We start from the raw sequence: 24,015 nt of genomic DNA on the forward strand, positions 1-24,015 counted from the left end.
TTGAGATACGCACTCCCGCTGCTACCTTACTTGGCGGTGTAGCGGTCACAGTGAACCAGTGTGCTCCGGGCGGTGCACCATCGCACTCCCTGCTGGAGCTGCGTCCGTTTTTGCTCGAAAGCCCGTCTCTTCACTGTGCCAACGAACATTGCGGCGCCCACGATACCGCACAAACAGCTTTCAATCGGGTGTAAACATTACACCACATATGAACATCAGTGAGCCCGAAACCTGACGGTCATCCAGTGGAGTAATACAAGTGGTAACTGCATGCTTGACTGCATAGCGGGGTGGTCACAATTGTCTACACCACCGTAACGATGTCGGGCAGTGAACGAGTAAAACAAGGCGTGAAACCGAAGGTGAAACAGGGGGTGAGCAGAGAAATATCAGAGGGCGATACTTGCACGCCTTCAAGTTGGAAAAGCCCACATTTAAAACATGAAGTCAGAAGTTTTGTACAATAAAGCCCGCTGGACACAAGTAAATGATTGCAGGTCTAACAAATGGTACAAGTTCCACCTCCTAATGATTGTTACCCTCATTTTTTTCTCTTTAAAGGTGTTTTTAGCAACTAATTTCGTCACCATCACCCGAGTAGTTGTGAATTGCGCCCACATCAATCATGGCTTTTCCTACGTTCAATAATAATAATGCTAATTGAGTCATTTTTAGGTGCCTTATAAAATAAAGTCGGCACCTTTTATCCTAATGTTTTGACAATCGTTGCCCGAGTGCCAAGGAAACAATAGAAACTTTCATGGCATCGGGCTTAGTGCGTGTTTGTTGGCTTATTATAAAAACGAAAATGAAGGTACACTCTGTCAATATGAATAGTTATTTTAGCATGAAAACTACGCGTCACCAGTATAGCAGAGTGTACTGTGGGGCAATTTGGTAAGTCCTCATAAAATTGGCATAGCACAAAACGAAGGTATAGACGAAAACGACGACTAGACGCCAGCCCTTTGCAACTCGGCGCTTGTTGCGCCGTCTTTGTCTTTGTTTCTTTTCGCACTGCAACTCAACACAGTGTAGGCAAGCAGCATTTCTTTATTCAATTATTTCTATTTACGTGCGTCATGTGACTTACCAGTCAGTTATGACCACTATGCAATTTTACAAAGTGTTCACAGCATTGGGCCGGGTAGCCAGTTGGCTATGGCCCCAAATGTAAATTGCATTGTATGCAAAGAATGAAATAAATTTTTTCCTCTTTCTTCCGTACACCTAATACTGTAGATGTAAATATAATTGATATTTATGACATGAACGTAACGATGTTAAATAAATAAATAAATTAAGACACCAAAAACCGCGGCATGTTGATTCCCTTCGATCCGAGAGTCCAGGGTACACGCTATTCTGATTGCTTTTAAGACGTTTGGGCTTTTCGGATATTAATGTCTCTTCGAATGCTGCAGCAATCATTATCACTCGATACTTGCTCACTGCATACCGCGGGCTACTCCGATAGATTTAAAATGTGTGGCGAGTTACCCAGCTAGGAGCATAAAGTGATGGCGAAATTATAAACAATGCAGCAAAGTATAGGTGCAGTGCCATGGGCTAGTATCTTTATTAAACGTATAGCTACTCAGTCTGTCATCTTTTGAAGCGCGCCTAATGTTGACATTAGTTGGAGCTGCCGCTATGGCCTTCGCTGAAGTGCGCAAACGTGCGAAGTTCAGGGTGCCCAGCGTCACGTACGACGAGCGTTTATTAAGCGTACGTAAGGACTCTCGTTACCCGCGAATCATCTGGCCCCACAGCGATAGATGCGCTCGTGTTGTCCCATGAATGGTGTGAGTATAACCGAAGTGAGCAGGTGTCATTGGGATTCATGGCCGAGCCAGCTGGACAATCGAAGGCAGTCACGAAGTCCCTCATTCCGACCAGTGGGAGCATGCATCTGCTTCGCGCCGACAGGCCGGGCTCGTCTCGGCCGCAAGTCAGGAGGCAGAAGCGCCTGAAGAAGACCCGCATCGCGTTCTTCCTCGCCTCCTGCTGCTTCTGGTCTCCCGGCTCAAGCGGGGGCAAGGCGCCGATGCCGCCTCCGCCGCTCAGGAGGGCGTTCAGGGCCGTCTTCGCGGCCACGGTCCAGGCGAACAGGTTCGACGAGGTCGCGATATCCCAGTCCGAAGCATTCCGCTCGAACTTTCTGCAAGCGAGGCAATGCATAGGGCTGAGTGTTATGAAGTCGCACATCTAATACAATATTGGGGAAAAGCAGCTCGAACTTGAAACAAAACGAAGGGCAAGAAAACACACGACACGCCACTGACTAACAACGGAAATTTTACGGAAACCAAACACAGGTAGAACAAACTTTCCTTCGCTGAAACGTACTCCATCTTGAGGATTTCCCCTAAATCTGGTCGATTGATACGTAAACAATCTCCGAGTGGCAGAATGTTACTGATAGGAATTATGATATTGTTCTGCGCAGAAACTGTTTTTCACAGTCGGATAAAGCCATGGACGGAACGCTGATTGATGACTCCGCAGCAACGTCCATCGCGCAGGCTTCGGCAATCTAACGCCCGAGTTTGTACCAACTAGCCGAAGAATGTACCAACTGCACCCAAAAACTGTACCCAAGAATGTACCCAAGAATGTAGTTTGTACCCAAAAATGTACCAACTAGCAAAAACAGAGCCATTCTTATACACTAATCTGTGCGGACGGCACGTCTACTGGGGGCCATATCCCGATGTTTATTCTCTCTCTCTTATTATTCTCTACAGCACAGAACCATTTTGTTTCCAACTAAGGTTCAAGTACTGACGAAGAGAGTGTGTAGCGTAACGTGAAATCTCGAGAAAGTGGGAGAAAATAGCACAGCATATCTCTTTTTCAATACTGTCAATTTACAGCGTTTCCTTATAGACGGTATTCGTTGAAAAGTTTAGCGGTCAATTCCTTCGCTTGGAAACACTGGAAACGGCCACAGGCATGGCCGATGCGCCACGGACACGGCGCAGCCTGGGCCACTGCGGCCGCACGCCGAAGAAAAAAAAAAAAGACACCGGCGTGCGTCAGCTGCTCCGTTCCAATCCGATTCTAAACTGTGGCGCCAACAGAGATGTTATTAATCGCACTCACAGTGAACTCGACGCAATACTTTGTGTTCGGCGAAGAGTTCGTAACGTGAAACACAGTCATGTGTTTCACAGTCGTGCTTAGCACGGACAAGTGCCGCCATCCCGCGGGGCCCGACGTAACGAACGAGTGACGGTGCACTCACGCGGTTGCATGGAGGAGAAAAGGGGTGCATGATCTGCGGGCCGTGCGCACAACGTCGCCTAGCAACAGACGCTTGGCCACAGATATGGCGGCGCACGCTTGGTTGCCTGCATGCATTCCACGCCATTGAACACCGGGGATAAAATAAAGAAACAAATTCGGAAGTTTACTTTCCGACGAATTATGTAGGCTTAAACCAACGCCTAGGCTTTGCTATTAGTATGCAGTGGATTCTTTAAAACATATACGCGCACAAATGTTTACAGCGCGCTGAGTTCATTAACGTTGATCACGCGGTAATAGTAAGCTTAACATAAAGGCATCACAAAGCCAGCAGTCGATCCTCCTGAAAAGTTACTTTCCCCCAAATGACCTTCACTAAGTGGTCCATGCGCGGGGCGGATGTGTGAAATGAATCCTTGCCACCTGCGAACATTTTTACCCCTCTTCTCCTCTTTCTCTTGTCTAACATGAGCTGTTCGACCTCTCCTGCATGAATAAACTCATTCATTCATTCTACCATACCGTCGTGCAATGAACTCAACGGCCAGGTGAGCAAGAATATGTTATAACGACCACCACATACCTGATGCGTATTTAGTGATGCCAGTCGTGTGATGCATTATATGATCCTGTTCAATGAAAATCTCATCACATCACCGTTGATATACCGTATTTTGGTGATGCTGAGTACCCTCCCCAAATTTCGGGGGGGGGGGAATCGGAAAAGTTTGCATGCGAATGTACGCAACCACTGCATAAGCAACCATCGCAAGGTGGATTTTAGACGCGTGGAAGTGGGCCGAGTTGACGTTGTGGCCAAGTAATTTACGAAGTTTTCATTTACAAACCGCTTCAACGGAACAGAAAACGACCTGCTGAGACGTGCGGCCCAAGCGGTGAGGGTGACTTAGTATCAGACATAAGCGGTGGGTTCACTGTCTGTATCCCTTTTTATGTTTGCCGAATAAGACATTATTCCTTGAGCCCATCCCGTCGAGATACGGCCGCGGAAAAAGTGGCGGGGTGGGGGTGGGGGGAATGTAGGTTTTTCTAATCTAAGCACCCCCTTCACTTTGAGCACAGCGATCGCGGAAAAAAAGTGGGTGCTTAAAACCGTGTAAATACGGTGTAGCAGTGTGCAAGAAGCCATTTGGTTTTGTTATTGGGGCCCTTCAGCAGACAGTCCCACCATAAAACGAGATTGTGGGACTCACCTCGTCGGTACGCGCATTTTCTGTTGAAAGAACCCTATGCTCAAGTTCGGGTAAAGACGGTAAAAAATTTCAAGGTCGTTTGAGCAAGTTAAATTTGAGTGGTAAAGCTACGGCGGGGTAAGCGCCACTTGATCTTGATTCGTTATTTTTTTTAATTTTGGGAAATTCCAATGCAGGGTAAACGGGTACAAGCAAAGCTTGGCGTTGTTTAGGCTGTTCAGCTCTACGAGTGGGACGCTTAGCAACCCTATCGGTCGAAGTACTAGAGAGCATTAGCATATCGTTACCGTGTTTACGTTACCGTCTACCATGCTTGCGGTAGTCGACTGCGCAGGCGCGAGAAGTTGCCGTGAACAGTAATTTACCGACACAGGCTTTATCGTCGCCAGCGAGCTTCCTGAGCACGCAAACTGTACCCTAGCTTCCTGAATACAGCACAGTAATTGTGTTCAGCGCTTCACGCTTGGTGCACCCGAATAATGTAATCTTAGTTTATGTTGTTTATTACGTTTTTCATGTTAAACGATGCGCAGGAACACGACAAACGACTATTTTTCTCAGATGGGCGAGCAAAAAGGCCGCCCGCCTCAAATAGTTCAAATTAATTTCTCACCTCGAAAAGGACTTTTACGCGTCCGAAATTGCGTTGGGCAAGGTAGTATAGGTTATTGAGTAATTAATGCAACACATTTGCTCATTTCTTGCGAAATATTTAGTGCAGGCGTAAATTCTAGTTTACAATAATTCCAACTGCACTCAGTAAATGGTACCGCGGACATTTCTCTTTCTTAAAGCTCTACGGGTGATGGCCACAGTGTTATAAAAATAACTAATGTTATTGTGAACAATTCACCCGAAAAGCGAAACATTCAAGCTACTCTGAACGAAAGCAAATAGATATGAGCAACACAATTTTGCGTGATTTGCTTTGAGACTAATTCATCAGATGACGATACCTGCCCCACGGCGACTGATATACGCAAACCGCAAAGAGTGTGCTAAAACCACCACCGGTTATATTTTGTGTAGCCAGTCGTGGCTAAAACGCGCCCTACCATTTTCAGCGGTAAACGGAAACTCCGGCTTCCGGTAACACGATAAACGGTAACGCAAACACGGTAACGATATACTAAAGTTTTCTACTAGCTCGTCCATTTTCTGAAAGCATTGCGAGGTGATAAGGGAATAAGGGTGACAGAAGCGATACGCTGCAGAAATACACGTAGAAAATAGAGATTTTTGGCTTAGCGTGTTACAGCGTTACCGTGCCGTTTTCTTTCTACCGAGATCCGACTAGGCACGTGCGCATTCGTTCCGGTAAGGTGGTTCAGTTGTGGTAAGGCTATGTTCAGACTACCGACGCAAAAGCCATATCGGGATCTATGGAGGTAAAAAAACGGCGTGTCACGCAGTCCGGCTGGCTGAGACGTGAAATGACGTCATTCTTTAAAGTTATTACGATAGTTGCGGCAACAGTCTGAGCCCGGCCTAACGGGCGGCCCGCCTCGCATTGCCCGCGCGCGCATGCGCAGTCGGGCCCCGGTACAACGGAAACGGTACGGTAACACGGTAACATGCTAAACTAAAACTCTTTAATACCAGGTATACCATAACCATGTTATACACACACAGAGCTCCTCGCCACACTGTCATTCTCTGCATTCCGTGCTGCTACCGCCCACCCCCCCCCCCCCTTCCCCCTTTATCGCGCATACAGCAGGGGCGGTATTCTCGTAATTGTCCGTTTCGAAAACGTCCGTTTTGCGTCCGTGTTATTCTGACGTACTCCCAGTTGTAGGCATGCTTTGGGTGGACTTTTGCGCAACTGTTCTTGTAACCACATTTTAAACGACTGAGCCTATTTTAAACTATCTTTTATGTGTTTATTGTTCCACCAGTGAAAAAAATCGTCTGCTCCAAATCGTCTGCCCGAGTGCCTCTGAGAAGCAGCGGCTCATAGCTCCGCCGTGCTTGCATGGCGTCACATCCGGGTGTTCGCTTTTAGCCAAGGAGGGCTTGCTCAAAACGGACACTTTTGAACCGGACAAAACACGAGAATACCGTACCTGCTCTGTGCCTGTCATGGCCCCTCATCCAGATGCTTCAGATAGTTTTGAAGTAGTCAGAGTGCACGGTAGAGAGACAGCAACAGAGAAAAACACGGTAGGAGGCGTGGTATTCTTCTTGACTTTGATGTTGCCTTACCTATAATTTTCTGATCTAAGTTGTACTACCCCCCCCCCCCCCCCCACTGTAATGCCTCAGGCGCTGTGGGTACTGTGTAAATAAATAAATAAATAAATACGCTGAGAACGTTCCCACATGCAGCGCCACACACCGGCAAACACGGGCGTTGCCCGGCAACGATATATCTTGCTCGAATGCCAGAGTTTCCTGTGAGGTTGTTTGACAGACAATAGAACGATTCCGCTAAAATGTTACCTATCAATTGTCTTTCAGGTTTCACAAAGGACAGATTCGATTTCACGAGGCGCAGCAATTGACACTCTCGTGCTAAAAACATCGTGTTCAGTGAGGAAGAAAGCGGGGTGGGTGAGGGTGCGAAAAGAGAACAGGGGATCCACTTTTTTCGTCAGTTGCCCTTAATGGTATTTTTGAACCTTAAAGAGATGTCAGGATCAATCTTTTGTGGTGCCCTTTCATGGTGAGGACGCCTCGATAGTTTTTTTTTTTTTCATATTGTGTTCGCTTACCTGTACAGTCCTTTAAGGCACTCGGTGCTCTCCTGGAATGCTTCTATTAATGGCCGGGTCCACCAGTCTCTGCTGCTCGCAGGCGTGATGACGTGCGCCACTTCCCGGGCTAGTAGGGCTCCGATTGTTCCGAAGTTGAATTCTCTGCGGAAATTTTGATTGTCCGAGACGAACGAAGGGTTATCCTCGCGTTAACGGTAAAATAGTCACGTCCAAGATTTTTGGCGCAGGTACCTTAGACTTCCCGCGAGTTGGGGTAGGAAATGAATATTGCGAGTCAACATATCAGTAATTTCTTCAGATTTTTTCGCTACTGCCATGTCTGAAAAAAGGGGCCGCTGACTGGGGATTGTATACGAAATCTGCACGTTTCAAGACAACCACTGCTACGGCACTTTTCCAACTTTGATTTAGGTCGAGGTTTATAAAATTTTCAACACATGAGAACTTAACCCGACAAGAACAGCTTCTTGAATAATAGGCGAACTGCGCTTTGATTGCTATGATGGCTACGACAACAATGGCGTAAATAATTCCTGTAGCATAAATAATCATTTGGCTTCCACGAAAGAAGCGGAATGCTCTTCATTTCTTCCCTGTAGTTTACTCTATATTCTTCGCTCCCTATTTGAAGAGGCTTCGTTTCTATTTTATCGGCTTTGCAGTTGAGTATCCAACTACAGTAAAAGCTCGTTAATTAGAACTCTGATTTGAACTTACGGTTAATTCGAAGTGAGGCCCTGGTCCCGGCACAGCCCTGTGTTCTTCAATGGGGGAAAACTCCCCATAAATCGAACGCGTCGGTATCAAAAACGGTTAATTCGAACTGAGGTTCCCTGGTTTCTATTGCTCCTCGCAGAAGAAGTCGGCTTAGAGTGATTACAATCTGTTGCAAATCCAAGCCAAGCCAAATTTACCTCAGATGCAAAACAACGAAACAGAAAAACAATAGCGCAGCATACAGCAGCGGGCGCCGCGCCGCCGGCGCCAGTACTCCGGCGCATGCCGTTGCAGGTTTTCTTTCGGCCGCGGTCTCTGGTCTGGGCCTGCGATCACGTGGCGTGCGCAACAAACATGTTGTAGCGCCTAATTCGCGATAACAAGTAGAGATGTGGCTTCTCTGTGTTCTGCCCGCGCAGTGCGGCGCGATGTCCACTGATTATGGCGCCCGCCCACTAATTCCAACTCCGCTTAATTCGAACAATTGTATGGTACCCTTCGAATTCGAATTAACGGGCTTTTACCGTATTTTACAAAACCCTTTCAATGAACGGTGTGAACATCGCGGCGAATCATAAACGTCGACAATGACACCAGAATGGAACGTGCCGCTTCTCTCTTCCTGTTTCAGGGTTGGTGAGCTTGCGCCAGAACGCGCACACACCCGTCAGGGCTTCGACACGCGTGTTACTAAAATTATTTCATGTCCACGATTACGGGCGGACTTGAACCCAGCAAACTCCGCGCAAAACGAAAATCACTGGTTAACGTTGATGCTTGAGGCAGTTGGTGATTCATATTCTTGAATTCACGGCGCAAACAACAAACAAACAAGCACGAGAGGACGAGTTATCCCTATCCCCACGGTTTGCCCGTTGTTTGCGTGCTGAATTCAAGAATACGAAAACCACGTCACGACGCATTGCGGCTTTACTTACGTCAAACTTGGGCTCCGCTCTTTGTTTATGTCACTGCGCCATTTCTAACATATATTCTTCTCTTGAATGGATGGCCCTTTTCCAAAAACTGTACTGCTTTTTCACGAACAGGTCAGAAACGTTTTCTGCTTTACCCGAATAAAGACCGCTGAACATGCGGGGAAATTAGTGCAGTAACGAAAATGACGAGGCTAATTTCGAAAACAGGGGCAAAGACGACGCGGGAAAGGTAAGATGAGCGCAGATCTGAAGTTTGGAACGCAAACAAGATAATCCGAAGAGGACATAGTTCGGTACTTGAATAATTTAAGTAAATTTTCAGTGTTAATCAACTGATGTCGCCTCTTCTTCATCTTCGTGCTGCCCTATAGCCTCGCGCTGTTTGGGAGTTAATGATTGAGGCAGAAAACTCACGTTGGCATTGTAGCAGTGTAGAGCAGCGGTACTGACAACAGCGCACCGGACACCACCATACTTCGAAGATAATCGCTGAAGTCGAGTGAGCCTTTCAGCTGTCGCTCGGCGAGCTCTGCCACCTCGACATCCAGCGGGTATGCAAGGGACGCCGCCTTGTGAACAGCCATCAGTGCCAGGTGCTCCTCCAAAAAATTGTTGGACCAAACGGTTTGGTTCGGATGCACTACCGTGGCTTTGTGATACAGCGGCTTCGTAATCCGATGCAGGAGGGTCACGGTCGAGTTTCTGAAAACTTTCATCAAAGAGGTCATTCGGGATTTGTCGATCCAGGAGACATGGCTGTCGATATGAGAAAACTCGTCGAGGACAGCTTCGTACAGGGCCTCTACGTCTCCCTCCGAGACCGGAGCCAGGCCAATCTGCCGGCTGACCATGTGTGCGCATGCGTGACTAGCGACTCGGCATGCCGCCACCAGGCAGGTCTTGACCATTTCAGGCTGCGTCAACACCTCCTGTGAGCGACTCTTATAGTAAAGGGCGAGGATGTCGGCGGCAACCTGGAGGGACAGATACACCTCGGCCGTCTTGCTGCGTGCGTTCTTTATGATCTCTAGCACAGTCTTTGTCTGGATCTCTCCAATCCAGAAGAAGCGCTCTGCCTGAGGCACATGTAAGTGCTTCTCGAATAACGAAGACACCTCGGGTGGTTTCAGGCCCTCTGCGGCATCTGCTATTGCGCTGATGTTGAGGAGCCTCGTGTCCGAATCATTTTCGAAAGCAGCGTTCACAGCATCGTCGAGACGAACGATGTCCTCTACCAACCCTTCTGCGAGTGGGCCTGAAGTTATCTTCAGAAGGGTCTCCTTTATAAGACCGCTGAAGTTGGCAAGGCCTTCAAATTTTTTCCTTAGAGAACGGCCGCTCCAAAGGGCGGGGTACGTGCTGTTCTTGTAGGTCTGCAATCCGACACCAAAGAGGACGTCAATGCCTTCCACAACTGACAGTCTTGCTATGGCTGCTACCAAATCCTTTTGGACCAAGTTGTGGAGACTTCTGGCGTGGTTTAGCAGGCGCGGAAGAACATCCTCCAAATACGCGTTGTCCTTGGTAGCATTTATGAAGCTGAAACAGGACCTGCATGACAAAAATGGTAGAGATAGTTATTGTGCAAGCCAAGGGCCTTTTTAAGATTTGCTAACGTGCATCAACCGTCTGCGGCCAACTGAAAATATATTGTATTTTCAAGTCACATGTTATTCACCAAACGCCGGTCGCATGGCGTAGACCAAAGCCCAGTATGCCGAGCCTGTGCAAAGTTATCTCACATAAAAATGCCACGTTGCAAGTAACAGGCACAGAAGTATCCCTAAAGGCCAACGGCAACGAAAATTTGCCTGCTCCAAATTTTGCCTCAACGGGTGGTATGCTCCACAAAAGTCTGTTGTGACCTAATTTTAAACTCCACAAACGCGCAGTTTTTTTTATTAAACCGTTCGAAAACACGCCACTTGAGCCGACACAGCACCTAGCGGAGTGTCGCCACAACTTGTCGCCACTGCGGCAAACTTCCGGATGTGACGTGCAGTCAGAACTCCTGTGCGGCCGTCGCTTCTCCTCATAGCCCTTTTACATGCGGCCTTACGCGTATGAGCGGTGCAATTCTTGCCTCTTGCATGAATAATTGCTTTCACGCGTTTCCGTAATGCGAGAAGCTAAAGAAGCTCTGGGTTGCCGAGACCTAGAGAGCAAAATTCGAAGAGTGCCGTAGGGCCGGTCTACGCGAGGCGTGCGAGTACGGCAGTTGCACAACGGCCGATTTTGTAGTGCGACGGCGGCCGCAGGCTCTCGGTCGACTCGACGAGCACGCGAGACGCGTGTACGGCCTACGCGTGGCGATACGCTGTTGGCGCGGCTGGCAGGTGCGTCGACGCGCGAACGACTACGGCAGCTGTGCGGCGCACTGCAAGCCTTGGTGCAAGCTCGCGGCTGGGCGTCTTTACGAGTGCGCAATACGCAGAACGGCCGAGGCGAGACGATACGCTGCTGTCGCGGCCCCGTCGAGGCGCGAATGAGTACGGAAGATAGCTGTGCGGCCCCCTGCACGATCGCGGACGGTCGAATCTCCGAGAACGCGAGTGGCGCGAGTACGGCCGAAGCGAGGCGATACGCTGTTGTCCCTGTTATCGCGCCAGTCGGGGCGCGAACAAATACAGCACGCGGCGCACTGCACGTGCAGAATCGATTCAGTTCAAGCAGCATCTTCAAAAAACAAATAAATACTAGCCGCTGTTGGCAAGATTTCTCTTACCAGTTAGAAAAAAAAACATAAAAAGGCGGCACATTTGGCAGCATTGAGTCTCGAAAAAGGTCACTCTTTCGCGACGCCGGCGAAGACACTGCAGTGCGTTTGTCGCTGCATGGCATCATTATCTAAAGATTTGGCGCGGGCACCCTGCTAACAGAAGCAAAACTGCCCGTGTAAACAAAAATAATGAAATTCTGTATTTGAACTTTGAAAACATGCGCTCAAACCGAATTCTTACACGCTAGCCGGCATGTTTCGATGCTTAATTGCCTCCCACAATAGATTTTTTTTTCTTTTTTCTCACCAACACAGGATGATTCGATCGGCACAGGGCATATGGCTGTGCCGGCACCCATCTAGCGCTCAACAATCCTTTTGTGTACCCATTTCCTAGCTCCCAGCTTCGCCAAGACGCCTCGCGACGCCTATGTTTTCGTTTTACCAGACGACTATAGGCGCGTCTCAGCAGCTCACAGCGAAGCAATAATGGTTGCACGAACTTCCCAACTCCTTTTCGCGCATGTTTTAAATGTTTGAAAAAACGTACGACCCGAAATACATCGAATCCACACCGTCTTCTCACAGGCAGCCGTGGGAGAATCCGCCGGCTGCGCCCCCTCGATTCCTGAGTGTAACGTCACTTCTGGCCGGCTGTAATAGCCGCCCTTTTTTCCAGTTTCGGTTTGAAACGAGCGTTTTTGATCTTCGTTTACAATGCAGCGTTGAACCCTCTTAAAGGGGTCCTGAAATACCTTCCGCCGATGCGTGGATGTACATGTAACCAAATAAAGCAATATATTAGCAATCTCCTCCCGCGAGAATTTTGTTGAAGCGATGAGTATTAGCTGAGAAATCGTAAATCAAAAACCGCGTATTATCGTCGCGCCGCGTTTCCTCCTCCTTTCAACTTACTCTCCGCTGTTGACGGCGAGCGAGCCTTCCCTCCCATGATGCTGCGCTCCTCGGCGGTGACGTACTTCCGCTATTGCGCTGCTCACACCGTCTGCTACGCTGCGCAGCCGTCTGCTACGGGCAAGCTTTGTTGACACCATGAATCCCGCTCTCCGCTCAAGGCTGGAAAAGCGAACGAAAAATCTGGCCGCATGTGTGCGGCGGCCTGGCCTTGCCCTTTCGTGGTGTACGTTGCTGCAGAACTTTGCTATCGGCGGCACGCGACTCTTTATCGGCGGCGAACTCACAGCCGCACGGGGAGGATCCTGCGCTCGCTCCCTTGGATGCACAGCGCACTGTTTATCCAAAAAGCGCCGTATCAGATGTGGCCCCGCTGGTGCCGGGTCTTATTTTGTGGCGGTGGTAATTCCTGGCGGCGGCATGTGAAAAAGACATTTTAAACCGATACAGAACCTGTGCACAAAACGCCAGTTCAGCTTGGGGCGACGCGTGGTGGAGAGCGGCAACGTTGGCAAAACATGCTCCTCCGCGGCTGTGAGCTTTCTAGCGCTGGAGCGAGCACCATTTCTTTGACAATATCAAACATCGGTTGCCCTGGAAACAAGGCACAAACCGCTCTAGAAGTCAGTTACGGTTGCGTGATCTCGGTTCAGCTTGGGGCCCCACCTCGCGGCATATGGGCACTGCAGGCATACTACTCACTCCCATTTGGAAGTACGAGATGCGTTTGGCATTACAGGAGGCGATGGTGTGTGTGTAGTGGACGCCTTTGTTTCGCGATGAAATGCGACGTTGTGCTTCTGCGGGTGGATAGTGCTTCCCATGGTCTGGATTATCTTTCTCAAGCGGCGTACGACTCAATCTCGCATGGCGTATGTGCAGTGTGCGTGGCTAAAAGCCATCTCGGCTTGTGCGCCAGAGTTAAGTGACTTGCTGTTCGTCCCCGCAAACCGCGCGCGAGGTGAGTGCCGAATTTACGAGGGGCAGGAGGAGGCAACCCATGGTCTGTCAATCGCGGTTCGGACTTGCAACGCATGTTGTGACGTTGTGTTCGTTCGAAACGCATCTCTGGATTGTTTGGAAGTTGAATAAAATGTACGCGTCAAACCCGGGCATTCGGCTCAGGGCGTTCTCTGCGATTGCAAGAAAGAAGTTCCACGGGGCTTCAACGGTTTCTTTATGGAAGGTACTCAAGTAAGAGAATATTCATGTCGTGTTATGGCCCTGTCGCATTCAATACAAACGGTTAAGCGTTTGTTTACACTTGTTTCGTTTGTCGTAAAATGTCCAAGCACTCCGGCACTCCGCTGGCAGATCAGCCGGCGAGCCGACGCTGAGCAGACGACTCATCTCTTTGCCGGAAGTGCGTGAAAAAGCCGCCCAATAGCAGGATGTCTAGCTCATGATGAACATCTGGGAATCGATGATGTAGACATGTGAAGATGGCGGCGTCCAAAAACACGAAGGAAAGGGTGAGAAAAAAGCGACCAACTTTGCAACAAAAGTGTGAGCTTTCCGCTGCGCGTAAAAGAGTAATACTTGGCACAGATGATGTTGAAGACCCAATCTAACGATTGCGCTAGTCAATTTAGTGTGCTGAAAACGCCTTTCAGGGCCCCTTTAAGCTACCTTTGGCACCAAGACTGCCAGAACAGAGGCCCTCGCTATGCATGTAGCGAATCAAAAATGGGAAATGAGAGGCTCAGTGAATTAAGACAGAATAAGGGTTGGCAGTCAAGAAAACCACGGAAAGCAAAGGGGGGAATGCGTTAGGTCATATAAAGATATGAACAATTTTTCAGTCAGAAAGAAAGTTGTGAAAAAACGCCCGCCTGGGATGCGAACCCACGACCTCCAGAATATAGGTCTGGTGCGATAACCACTACGCTACCGGTGGGGCTACGCATATTTGGGCCTCCACATTTTTCAGGTAGAAACTGTTAATGTAGCACTACCGGAAAATAATGCACTTAAGAAGCCGAAAATTTCGTTGCAGTTGGCCGGTCCAACGCGATTCAGTCTTTTAATATCTATTTTAGATTTTACATTCCTTTTGGAAACTTTCTTGGGTTTCACTTTCACCGATTTCCGTTTTCTTAGTAGAACGTAATTCATTCTTGTGTCCATGTAACGAAGCCCAACGCCAACTAACAACCCACGTTTTTTTTTTTTTTTTCAAGAAGGGAGAAATGTCAATTATTTACAGCCTAATCAATATTGCGCATCCGATTTCATAACTCCTAATTACATAAAATGCTTCAACAGACGTCCCTTGAGCTATGGACAACTATGGGCTTGCGTATCAAGTGACTGATTGTATTGACGCCCCATGCGAGTGTGGGCAAAAAAAATAAAAAATAAACACTATTCCCGCAGTGGTGAAGGCAGCGTATACAGACATCATTCTAGCAATAAGCAAATTAGTACGGGACATTTTATCGGCCATGCTGGCTATTCTCTGCAGCAGGGCGGGGGCATGTCGTGTGCCAGCTGCGACTGAACCTTAATACATGTCGTGTGTCGTCGCACGAGATCTATTTTCGTCTTCTTTATTTTTAAAATGGTAGGAGAAGTTTCCTCCGTCATGTGGTCGTGCTGTGAACCAAAGAGTTTCTAACTGTCGTTGGAGGAGAACAACAGTATTGTCTAGGTTCCCTTGGGGGGGGGGGGGGGGGGGTTTAAGGAATACAGAAGTAATGCATACAAGTTTCTTCGTCCTTTCCATTTGAAAGCTGCTGCAGTAGCCACAACATGTCAAATCCACAGCGTCCATATATCAGCGCACTTAAACTGTGGTGGATAGCTCGGTTGGTACGATAGTTACAATGCACAACGTTGCTGTGGAGGCGGCCTACATGAAGTTTTTTGCAGCCTCAGGGGTCCTGTTAAGGCGAACAAATGCCCGATGCACGCGAAAATGTTCATTAATTAACCACAAGAATTTTGAAACAACATCCAGAACACGAATTGACAACTTAAGCGCTCGGGCAAGGCCCCTTAGCAGCTGCGACTCCAACGCAATTCCTGGCCAGCATGTACACACCGATCCGCTAACACCTGGCCTCCCTATACATGACCTGGCTGAACGGCTCACCTGTATGTGTGGACGAATACACGCGAACCGTACTCGTCCACGTAGGGCAGAGCCCCCGGCGAGATAATGCTGTCCTCGAGAGTGTAGAATTCCGCCATGACGTCGCCCATGAAACTGCCGTTCTCCATCCACCGGAAACATACGTACTGGTAAAAGTCACGGCATGGGTCCTCCGTCATGTCGCCAGATATTTCCAGGTAGTGCAGGGCCTGCATGAGAACGAGCTCGTTGTGCGTATTTCTGGTAATTATGGAATTTACGGCATTATAGCACAAGGGCATCAGATGACATGTCTCCCCTCCCCTACCGCCCCCAGACGATACATTTCGCAGAAAGTCTTTTGTTTGCGGTATGAACAGCCTCTTGCATTTCATCTGCCATAGCCCTGTCGGAGAGCGCTAAATTTGTTTGTTTCCTGCATGTCACAAGTACCCTCCGCTGCACATTATAGTTATCTGTGTCGCCTTGCGAGTTCGTTGTCGTAATGTGCTAGAACGCGGTGGCCTTTGATGAATTTTTCTTAAGAATATAAAGCAACAAGCGTGGCGAAGATACGCTGAGAAGCCAGTAAGCACTTTAAAAAAAAATTCCTACCCTGCTGAAGACTGTACAGTTAGCAACTACAGATGCTCAGATAACGCGAGAAATATAGTTTGTATCGCTGGGTCGAAGCGAAAAAAATACCGGTTCGTTGCGGTTCGGGTTCGAGCAAATTTATTTCGTTTCTTTTCAGTTCCGATTCGGCTAAATCACAACCCGTAGCTGTTCGGTGAGTCATATTACTAAGAAGTGCGAAAAAAAGGTTTTGTACTTTAAATTGACCGTAACATCAAAGCACAATTCCAGCGCATTCAAAATACTGCTTGAATACTTCAAAATACTGCTGGTTTCCCAGCGTCTTTCCGCCCAGCCCGTATGTTGCCCTAGAGACTTCTTAAAAACAAAGCAACCATTAATGCTCATGACTGTCCGTGGGATATGCTTTCTCCCGCTTCCTTGTTTTTGTTGTTGAAATTGCAATCCTATCTGTGGAATCGCCCAACACTTCGAACGCTAAACCCCTAGGGTTAGGCCGGCGCACCGGCGAGTAACCTGCGCACATTAGACGGTGACGTATTTCAATATGCCAGTGATGTACGTTTTTCATCGGTGGCAGCATAAGAAAAAAGTCTTAGAGCAGCCACGTAAATGCTGCGAATGAATTTGATTGTTTGGCCACCTAGGAAAATTTGTTAGCAGCCACGTTCTTGACGATGTCCGCAAAAATTTTGTTAAAAGTGAACTTTGATGAACGCTCAGTCATTCATTATTGCTCTAATCACTGGAATATATGTGTTTTGGTATATCTGTTACGGAAGTGTGCGTCAACATGAATGCGTTTCCTTTCTGCCTGACCGCCACCTTCGTTCCTTCCACTACAATGAAGAACCCTATAAGTTATTATGTGATTCAAAACTGAAAGGGTGCTCGGACGCGTGAAGCACAAGATGGAACTCATTTGGGAAGACGCTATTCAATTTGACCACAGCATTACCCCCTATCCTTAACGAGTAGCAGTAGACGCAGAGTAGCGAATTGGACTACTCAGTGAAGCGCATAACCGAAAACAAAGCAGCCCTGAAACAGACGGAACGGCAGAACAGGCGCAACGCATCAGCACCAGACAAATGGGATAGAGCAGGACCGGCCTGCCTTTTTGCGTGTGTCCCCTGCTACGTAGTGCCGTTTCTACCCAGACGAAATACGTAGTATCTGTTAGGTTGGAGACAGTTTCTAGAAACAGAGGAAGTACGTGCCTTACGCTAACAGTTTTCTCTGCGATATTTATTACTTGTAGTAGTAGTAGTAGTAAAAGAAACGTTCTATTGAGCCCCTGAAGTGCGAGTGGTTCCGTATTCCAGAGAGCCATGTGATGAGCGGGCAGCCTTCACTCAGGAGGCAAAGAGTGTCTTGACATCCAGATCACTGCTGGTCACCAGGTTCCTCCACAGCTCAGCGGTGGGAAGGGGGATAGAAGAGCGGGGAGGTTGGGGTTTTACTTGCACTCTAATATGATATGAGGAAGAGTGCCTGGTTTTAAACCTAACTTGCATACAGCAGGAGATTGCGTTGGGAACATACGATGGAGGCGGACTGGGTGAGGGAAGGTATTTCTCTGTAGTCGGTGAAGTAGTAATTCTTCTTATTTTGATAGTTTAAGATGTGGGGGGGGGGGGTGGGGGAGGGGGGGAAGGGGGGGAGTGCTGTCATTCAGAATGATATCTTGGAAAGTAACAAGAATGTTAAATAAAATGCAAAGCTGTCCGCTATACGAGTTCTGAAAAACTAGCTATTATACCTGGCACTTCACCGCTCCCAGCCGCCGCGGTAGCTCAGGGGTCGCGGGTTCGATTTCCTGCCGCGGTGGCCGCTTTTCTGATGATGGATGCGAAAAGCAAGAATGCCCGTGTGCGCGAGATTTCGGCGCACGTTAAAGATCCCCAGGTGGTCAAAATTAATCCGGAGCCGTATACGGCGCGCCTCATCGGCTGCATTGCGTCGCGGGTTAAACCCTACAATCACTTCACTGCTCCCTGCGTTCGGTGTGATGACAAGTTGGGATATGGGAAAGGTTTGACAAAGCAAAGGATGTCTTGAGCAAAATCCACCTTTCTGTGTTTTGCTTGTTTGATCGCTTAAGGCAGCAACGTAAGCAAATATACTCGGGTAGCAACTCGGCGCGGAATTATTGAAAACAAAAGGTGAGTACTTTTTTTTCTTTTCCCTTGGAAACACACTTCTGAAAACACTGGCGCATTTGATGCCCCAAAGTTACTCCGCGCAGTATATTGCAAGCCGGCAGAGCAATTCATACAACCTGGTAATCTTGAACGTGCGTCGAAATCTTGACACACGAATGTTTCCGTTCTTTGTATACATCAGAAAAACGGCCGCTGGGTGCGGCGATCGAACCGCATCCCTGTGGCCAGCAACCAATGGCTTATCCACCGAGCAGCTTTTGAGGGTTACACTTGTCAAGTATTTACAATTTCTAGGCGTGCAACCTTTTTTAAACAAATTATAAAACACAACAGCATGCACATTTCGGGTGTGGGCCCTCACCGTTGTGAAGTGCAGCAATCTTGCGGCCCGATTGTCCCTACACACTCCGAGTAAGCAAAAGTGCAAAGTCGTTGTTTTATATCGCCCTCAGGCTGCCCAGAGTGGGTCACTTCGCGTGACAGCCTTTCATTCTGCTCGCGCTACCAGCAGCAGCACAACATTGCAACACTACTGTGCATACCTTTCATGTTGTAACGACGACAACAGCGTTCATAGTTTTGTGACTGATCTGAAGGGGAAAGTGCGTGAGAAGCTATAAAGTTGGTGGTGCGTGAAAAAGAAATGCCCGCTTGACCGCGCATTATCAACTGCGGGTGGCCGAACCGTTTCGTCGTGAACCGGTAACCGTTATTTATTTTTTCGGTTCAGTTCCGGCTCGTGTTAGGCATGCTAAAAAAATAACGGTTCGGGTTTGGATTCAGTTTCGGCAAAAATACCGGTTCAGTTCCGGTTTCCGGTTCGGTTCTGGTTTTCGGTTCGGTTCGGTTCCGCTGTGATACCCTGGTTTGTATGGAGAAATTTAGAATGGCATGCACTCGCTGAACTCGTTTTTTTTTTTTTTTTAGGAATGCAATCAAGGGGCGCGCACAACTCCTGAAAAATTGTTCACCTTACTCGGTATTTTTGTTCTTTTGTACTTATCTTATTTGGTGATGTCTATGCTCAATACACTGTTCACATCTTCAATAAAAGTACAGCTAGTTGCTCATGCACCATCTTCTAGCCTGGTGGCGCTAAGCAGCGACGCCTGAGCACCCCGCATCGCGTAGACTTCTTGCCGTGAGCTAAACCAACGAGCTCCGTTGTCAGACGCATGTAAAAGGTGTGACGTGCCGCTATGACGAATCTCCTGGATCTGTTGGGCTAAATTCGATGTGTTAAATTGTGCATCCCACACCACAAAGGCCAAAGATAGTGCGTGTCCTTGGTTTAAGTATGTGGATAATTGGTTTCAGAGCCTCCAATGGAACTTGATTTTATTATTGCCGGCAACGTGTCATCCATTGGAAACAAATACAATAGTTAATCAAGCAATTTTCAGCGGAATAAGAGCAAAATAATCATTTTCGGGTCACCGCTGAGGCAAGTAAGCGCGCAAAAATGCGACGTCTACGCTATCATTTACCTTGAATAAGGAATCATTTTGTAAAGATGTGATTGCGCGAGATACGCACGTACGTACCAGCTGGTATTTCCTGGTGTCAGGTTTGTGCCTAACCCATTCAGAAAAAAGTACAAATACTTTAATAAACCATCGCACGCCTATAGGCAGTCGGTTTCTCACTGAATGCAAAACTTTAAATCCTTCCAAGTTCTGAGGGTGTCACAGATCCAAAGAAAGCGTATCTTAATGAACCGCTCACGAGTCCGGCGCGCGTAAAGGCAACTTCGACTAGGTGTAGTTACCGCTTCTAAAACCTGAACTTCAGTTTACCTGTTTGATATTCAAGAGCTTTCAGCAACGTCATAGACTGAGTGTAGTTAGCATAGAGCACAGTACATTTTGGGTTATTGTAGAAAGATGCAGACTACGCTGAAGAACGGCTGGCGATGCTTGTCCTGTGGCGTCATTTTCGCTTGAGACGTCTGCATTAACCACCGTCACTTCGCTTCGCTTCAATCCAGTTTGCATGCCCGCACGTCTCCTTTCCCGCTCCGATAGCTGCCTGCCGACATTATTTCGCGACAGATGTTTACACTAACGGAACCAACGTTGTTACCACTGTCGTCTCGGCCTTAAGTGATTATTTACGATGCATGATACCAACCACCTCACTGCTGACACCGAAAATTTGGTGGCGCTGCTCAATCAACCACAATTTGTCATGAAAGAACCACTTCCCACCCATGTCGTCACCCTTTATTGGACGATAGACGCAAGCTTCCGACGAAGTACTTGTTGGTAAGCCGCGCCTGTTGATTGGCCGGCTCATACCTTGTCCATTTTGGGGCACCATAGGGAAATTACGACCATCGTCGAGATACCACCGCTATTCGCAGCGGCGGATCAACTGTTACAGGGGACGTTACTTGTAGGCATGAGGTTAAGGGTTTCATTCCCGGCAACGGTGTCGGTTTTTCTGATAGAGACGACATTCGAGAACGCCCCTGCGTAGTACCACACTTCAGTACCCATTACAGATTCCCGCCGCTCTAAAATTGTAGCCCTTCGCTATTGCGCGTCCCATTGCCGCGGTGTAGCTTCCGTGAATAGAAGACATCACCTCTGCTTAGAATTGGGTGGTAGCCTATACGCACTGCTACCGTGAGAACTATCAACCAAGCCCTGCTTTCGTTTGCCCCGGGAAAAGTTATAGATAGCCAAAGGACACTTACCTCGCGGCATTGGTCGGATTCGCAGAAGCCAGGCTCGGCCATTACCTCCACCGGTTTGCGCGACAGCGCGAAACCTAGGACCAGGAGCATGAAGCCGACGATGGCGGAGCCAAAGCCCACGGCCACTCCAGCGCCAGCGTACGAACGGACTGGCGGAATGTCGTAGTTGCTAACTTTCACCTCGCCGACTGCGCAATCAATCAATCAATCAATCAATCAATCAATCAATCAATCAATCAATCAATCAATCAATCAATCAATCAATCAATCAATCAATCAATCAATCAATCAATCAATCAATCAATCAATCAATCAATCAATCAATCAATCGACCAATCAATCAATCAATCAATCAATCAATCAATCAGTAAGAAATAATTAAACAAATGAATAAATAAATCGCTTATTAGCATGCGCAGGTACAGCCGGAGTGTCTTTGTGATGGAGCACTGGAAAATAAAAAAAAACAATCAAGGTACGGTGCGTACAGCCAATAATAATTTAATAACATTCACTTGCCTATAGGTATATGTGTGTAATATACCCGGCAATTCAGCCTGTCAAAAGCGTAAGAACGAACATTGAAGAGGGCTACAACATATTCTAATCACCATTATTGTCAATATACGGAATGCTGAGGTCATGTACTTCAGCCGCCGGCATGCAAGCTGTGCCTTTCTTTCTCCCTGCTTAGCTCGTTCGGAGTCTCGCTGCTGCGGTAGCACGTGACAAGCCGAGGGTGTAACGACTACTTCGCCTGCGCTTGGTCACTCAGCCCACGCTCGGCCGTCTGATATTTTACTGATTCCGCGGGGAATGCGAAAGCAAGGCTGCACTGAGAATAATATTACACCCAGTCACGGGGTACATTTGCATACAACGCAGTGCGGGGTATGGGAACATAAGGGGAAGATGATAGAATAGAATAAGAAATAGTATGCAGAAGAAGTAGAGAGTCTACGGGGCAGCAGTAGCGGAAGTCATCACTGCAGGCGGGAGAGCGCCGAAGCTCGAAACACCTGAGCTGCACACTGCACAGCCCAAATCGTAGAGCTCGGCTGATGGACAATACACACTACATCGCAGTACATACGCCGGATCAGCCTTGGCTAAGCCGTCTGTGCGTGGGCTTCAACGCAAGCGAACACCGCGGGACTAGGCGAGGGTTTGACGGCTGCTTTTCCGCCGCTTGGTCCCTCGGTCACGCCATCGGTGGCGTGCCGGCTAAGCTCTCTGTGCGTACCCATCGCGTGAGCCAAATTGATAAACCAAACCACCCGGTAAATATAGTTCGATGGCAGGCTGCCAAATCTCGAATAAAGGCAAACTTTCATGAAACACTGCGGGCAAATTATTTGCTTTCGCTCGTGATATTAGATTTAGAAGTGCTAAACATGAGCCATTTGACCTTCAGTTTGTCTTCACTCATTAACTAACCAACCGCTCATGTCATTGTACTAAATCAGCTTTCCAGATGTTTGCCCCTGTTTTGCTTCGTAGCTACGAAGCAAAACTGAGGCAAACAGTAAGATCTGTTCAAGAACAGGTCTTACTGTAAATAGCGACTGTGCTAAGAATACTTACAGCGCACATTTCCGCCGGGATCCTTCGACGGGGCGCCGTTGTTTTGCGCGTCGCCAGTTACTGCGCTGGCTACCGCAGTGTCAGAAGCAGGAGTGGTTGCAGCAAGCACCGATGCTGGGGGGCCCTCCAAGACTATTTCCGTTGCCGGCTTTTCTTCAGGGACAGCCACCGCTACTCCCGCCACTGCAACGTCTACGTTAACCGGGAATTTGGGAGATGGTGGCTGCTTCCCCTCGACCTTTTTGCTGGATGCTGACTTCGACCTCGACTTCTTCTTGGACCCCGACTTGCTCCTGGACTTTGAACTCTGCCGCGAAACTGACGTTTTATCTTTGGTGATTGTGCTTGCGAGCCGGGAATCGCTGCGCACAGGTGGCTCGACGGCTTTGCTGGGGATCCTGGCATCATCAGTGGTCATTTCCAAGGTTATAGGAATACGTCGGACGAACCTGCACAGAAATTTTCGATTAGTAAGAACAAGGGGGTGAGGGGGTATTGGGCTCCAAAGGAAATATATTAATCTTGCAAGACCACGGCTGCCGCGAGAAAATTCTCAGATAAAGTAAACTACTGGCTAACTGGACACGAACAAGGAGGATTTGAAAATACTAAAAGACAGCGACAAAAATGTTATCCAAAAGAGAGATAGCGTAGCATAAATTACATGGACAAATACGCAAAGAGAAGAAAAAAGTCTTGTTTGGTAGCGAATTTGGTAGCGAATTGACAACCATTCGCTACCAAAATCTAAAATTTGGCAGCGAATCGACAACCAGCATATCAGTGCAACCCTTGCACAGCAGTAACGTTAACACAAAACCTCACGTCGGAGCATTAAACGCTTAACAGGCTGTACCATAGAAAAGGCCGAAGATTCCTCCTTCATTTTATTAATCGCCTCGAACAAGCACCTTCGATAATTAGTAACCAAGTTCAGGTAACTACAGAAAACACCATGTATACAAAATTGACGGGCGCTAAGATCTGTGGCTACAGGATTCAACTACGACAACAAGCGCCTGAGTAACGGTACACGTTAATTAAGCGCCAACCACATGGAGCGATTTTGCAAGCGAAATGGGGAGTGCCGCGACGAGTGACGAACTGCTTTTCGCCGCGGAGAAAATCGTTCATCGCTTCGCTCTTTTCTGGCTCGCCAGAAAATTTCGTTCGTCGCCAGGAAGCGACTAGCCAATAGGAAAGCCGATTGAGAGGCGCAACTTCCGGCTTAAGAAGAAAATGGGAGGAAGGGGCGAGGAGCAGGGTGTATCCCAGAGAAGTAAAACCCTCAGTTTTCGGTAAAACGTTTATATCGCCTTTTCCTTACAAACTCACTAATTGGAAGTCTTGAAGACCCGGTTACTTTGATAGGCATGTTTGTAAATAACTGGCGCAGTGGGGAAACACCGACATCGCGTTTCTCCGTCCC

The 24,015-nt window shown here is 48.1% G+C and overlaps 1 protein-coding gene across 2 annotated transcripts; it reads right to left on the reverse strand.

The window, feature by feature from the left end:
- Positions 1-1,065: 1,065 nt before the first annotated feature.
- LOC144170061 (uncharacterized) lies at positions 1,066-23,209 on the reverse strand. Of its 2 annotated transcripts, XM_077699591.1 has the most exons (6): positions 22,587-23,209; positions 21,003-21,190; positions 15,564-15,772; positions 9,250-10,386; positions 7,178-7,321; positions 1,066-2,161 (listed from the first exon to the last, which is right to left on the reverse strand). In XM_077699591.1, exons 1-6 carry the CDS (start codon positions 23,002-23,004, stop codon positions 1,723-1,725), a joined length of 2,535 nt encoding a protein of 844 aa, XP_077555717.1. In that variant the 5' UTR covers positions 23,005-23,209; the 3' UTR covers positions 1,066-1,722. The 2 variants fall into 2 exon arrangements, with proteins under 2 accessions (XP_077555717.1, XP_077555718.1); XM_077699592.1 differs by lacking the exons at positions 21,003-21,190; positions 22,587-23,209 and having other exon boundaries at positions 15,564-15,778.
- Positions 23,210-24,015: the final 806 nt, after the last annotated feature.

This window comes from Haemaphysalis longicornis, unplaced genomic scaffold (genome assembly GCF_048455015.1).
Source record: "Haemaphysalis longicornis isolate Haplotype H1 unplaced genomic scaffold, Haemaphysalis longicornis Haplotype H1 scaffold_2, whole genome shotgun sequence".
Lineage (NCBI taxonomy): Eukaryota > Metazoa > Arthropoda > Arachnida > Ixodida > Ixodidae > Haemaphysalis > Haemaphysalis longicornis.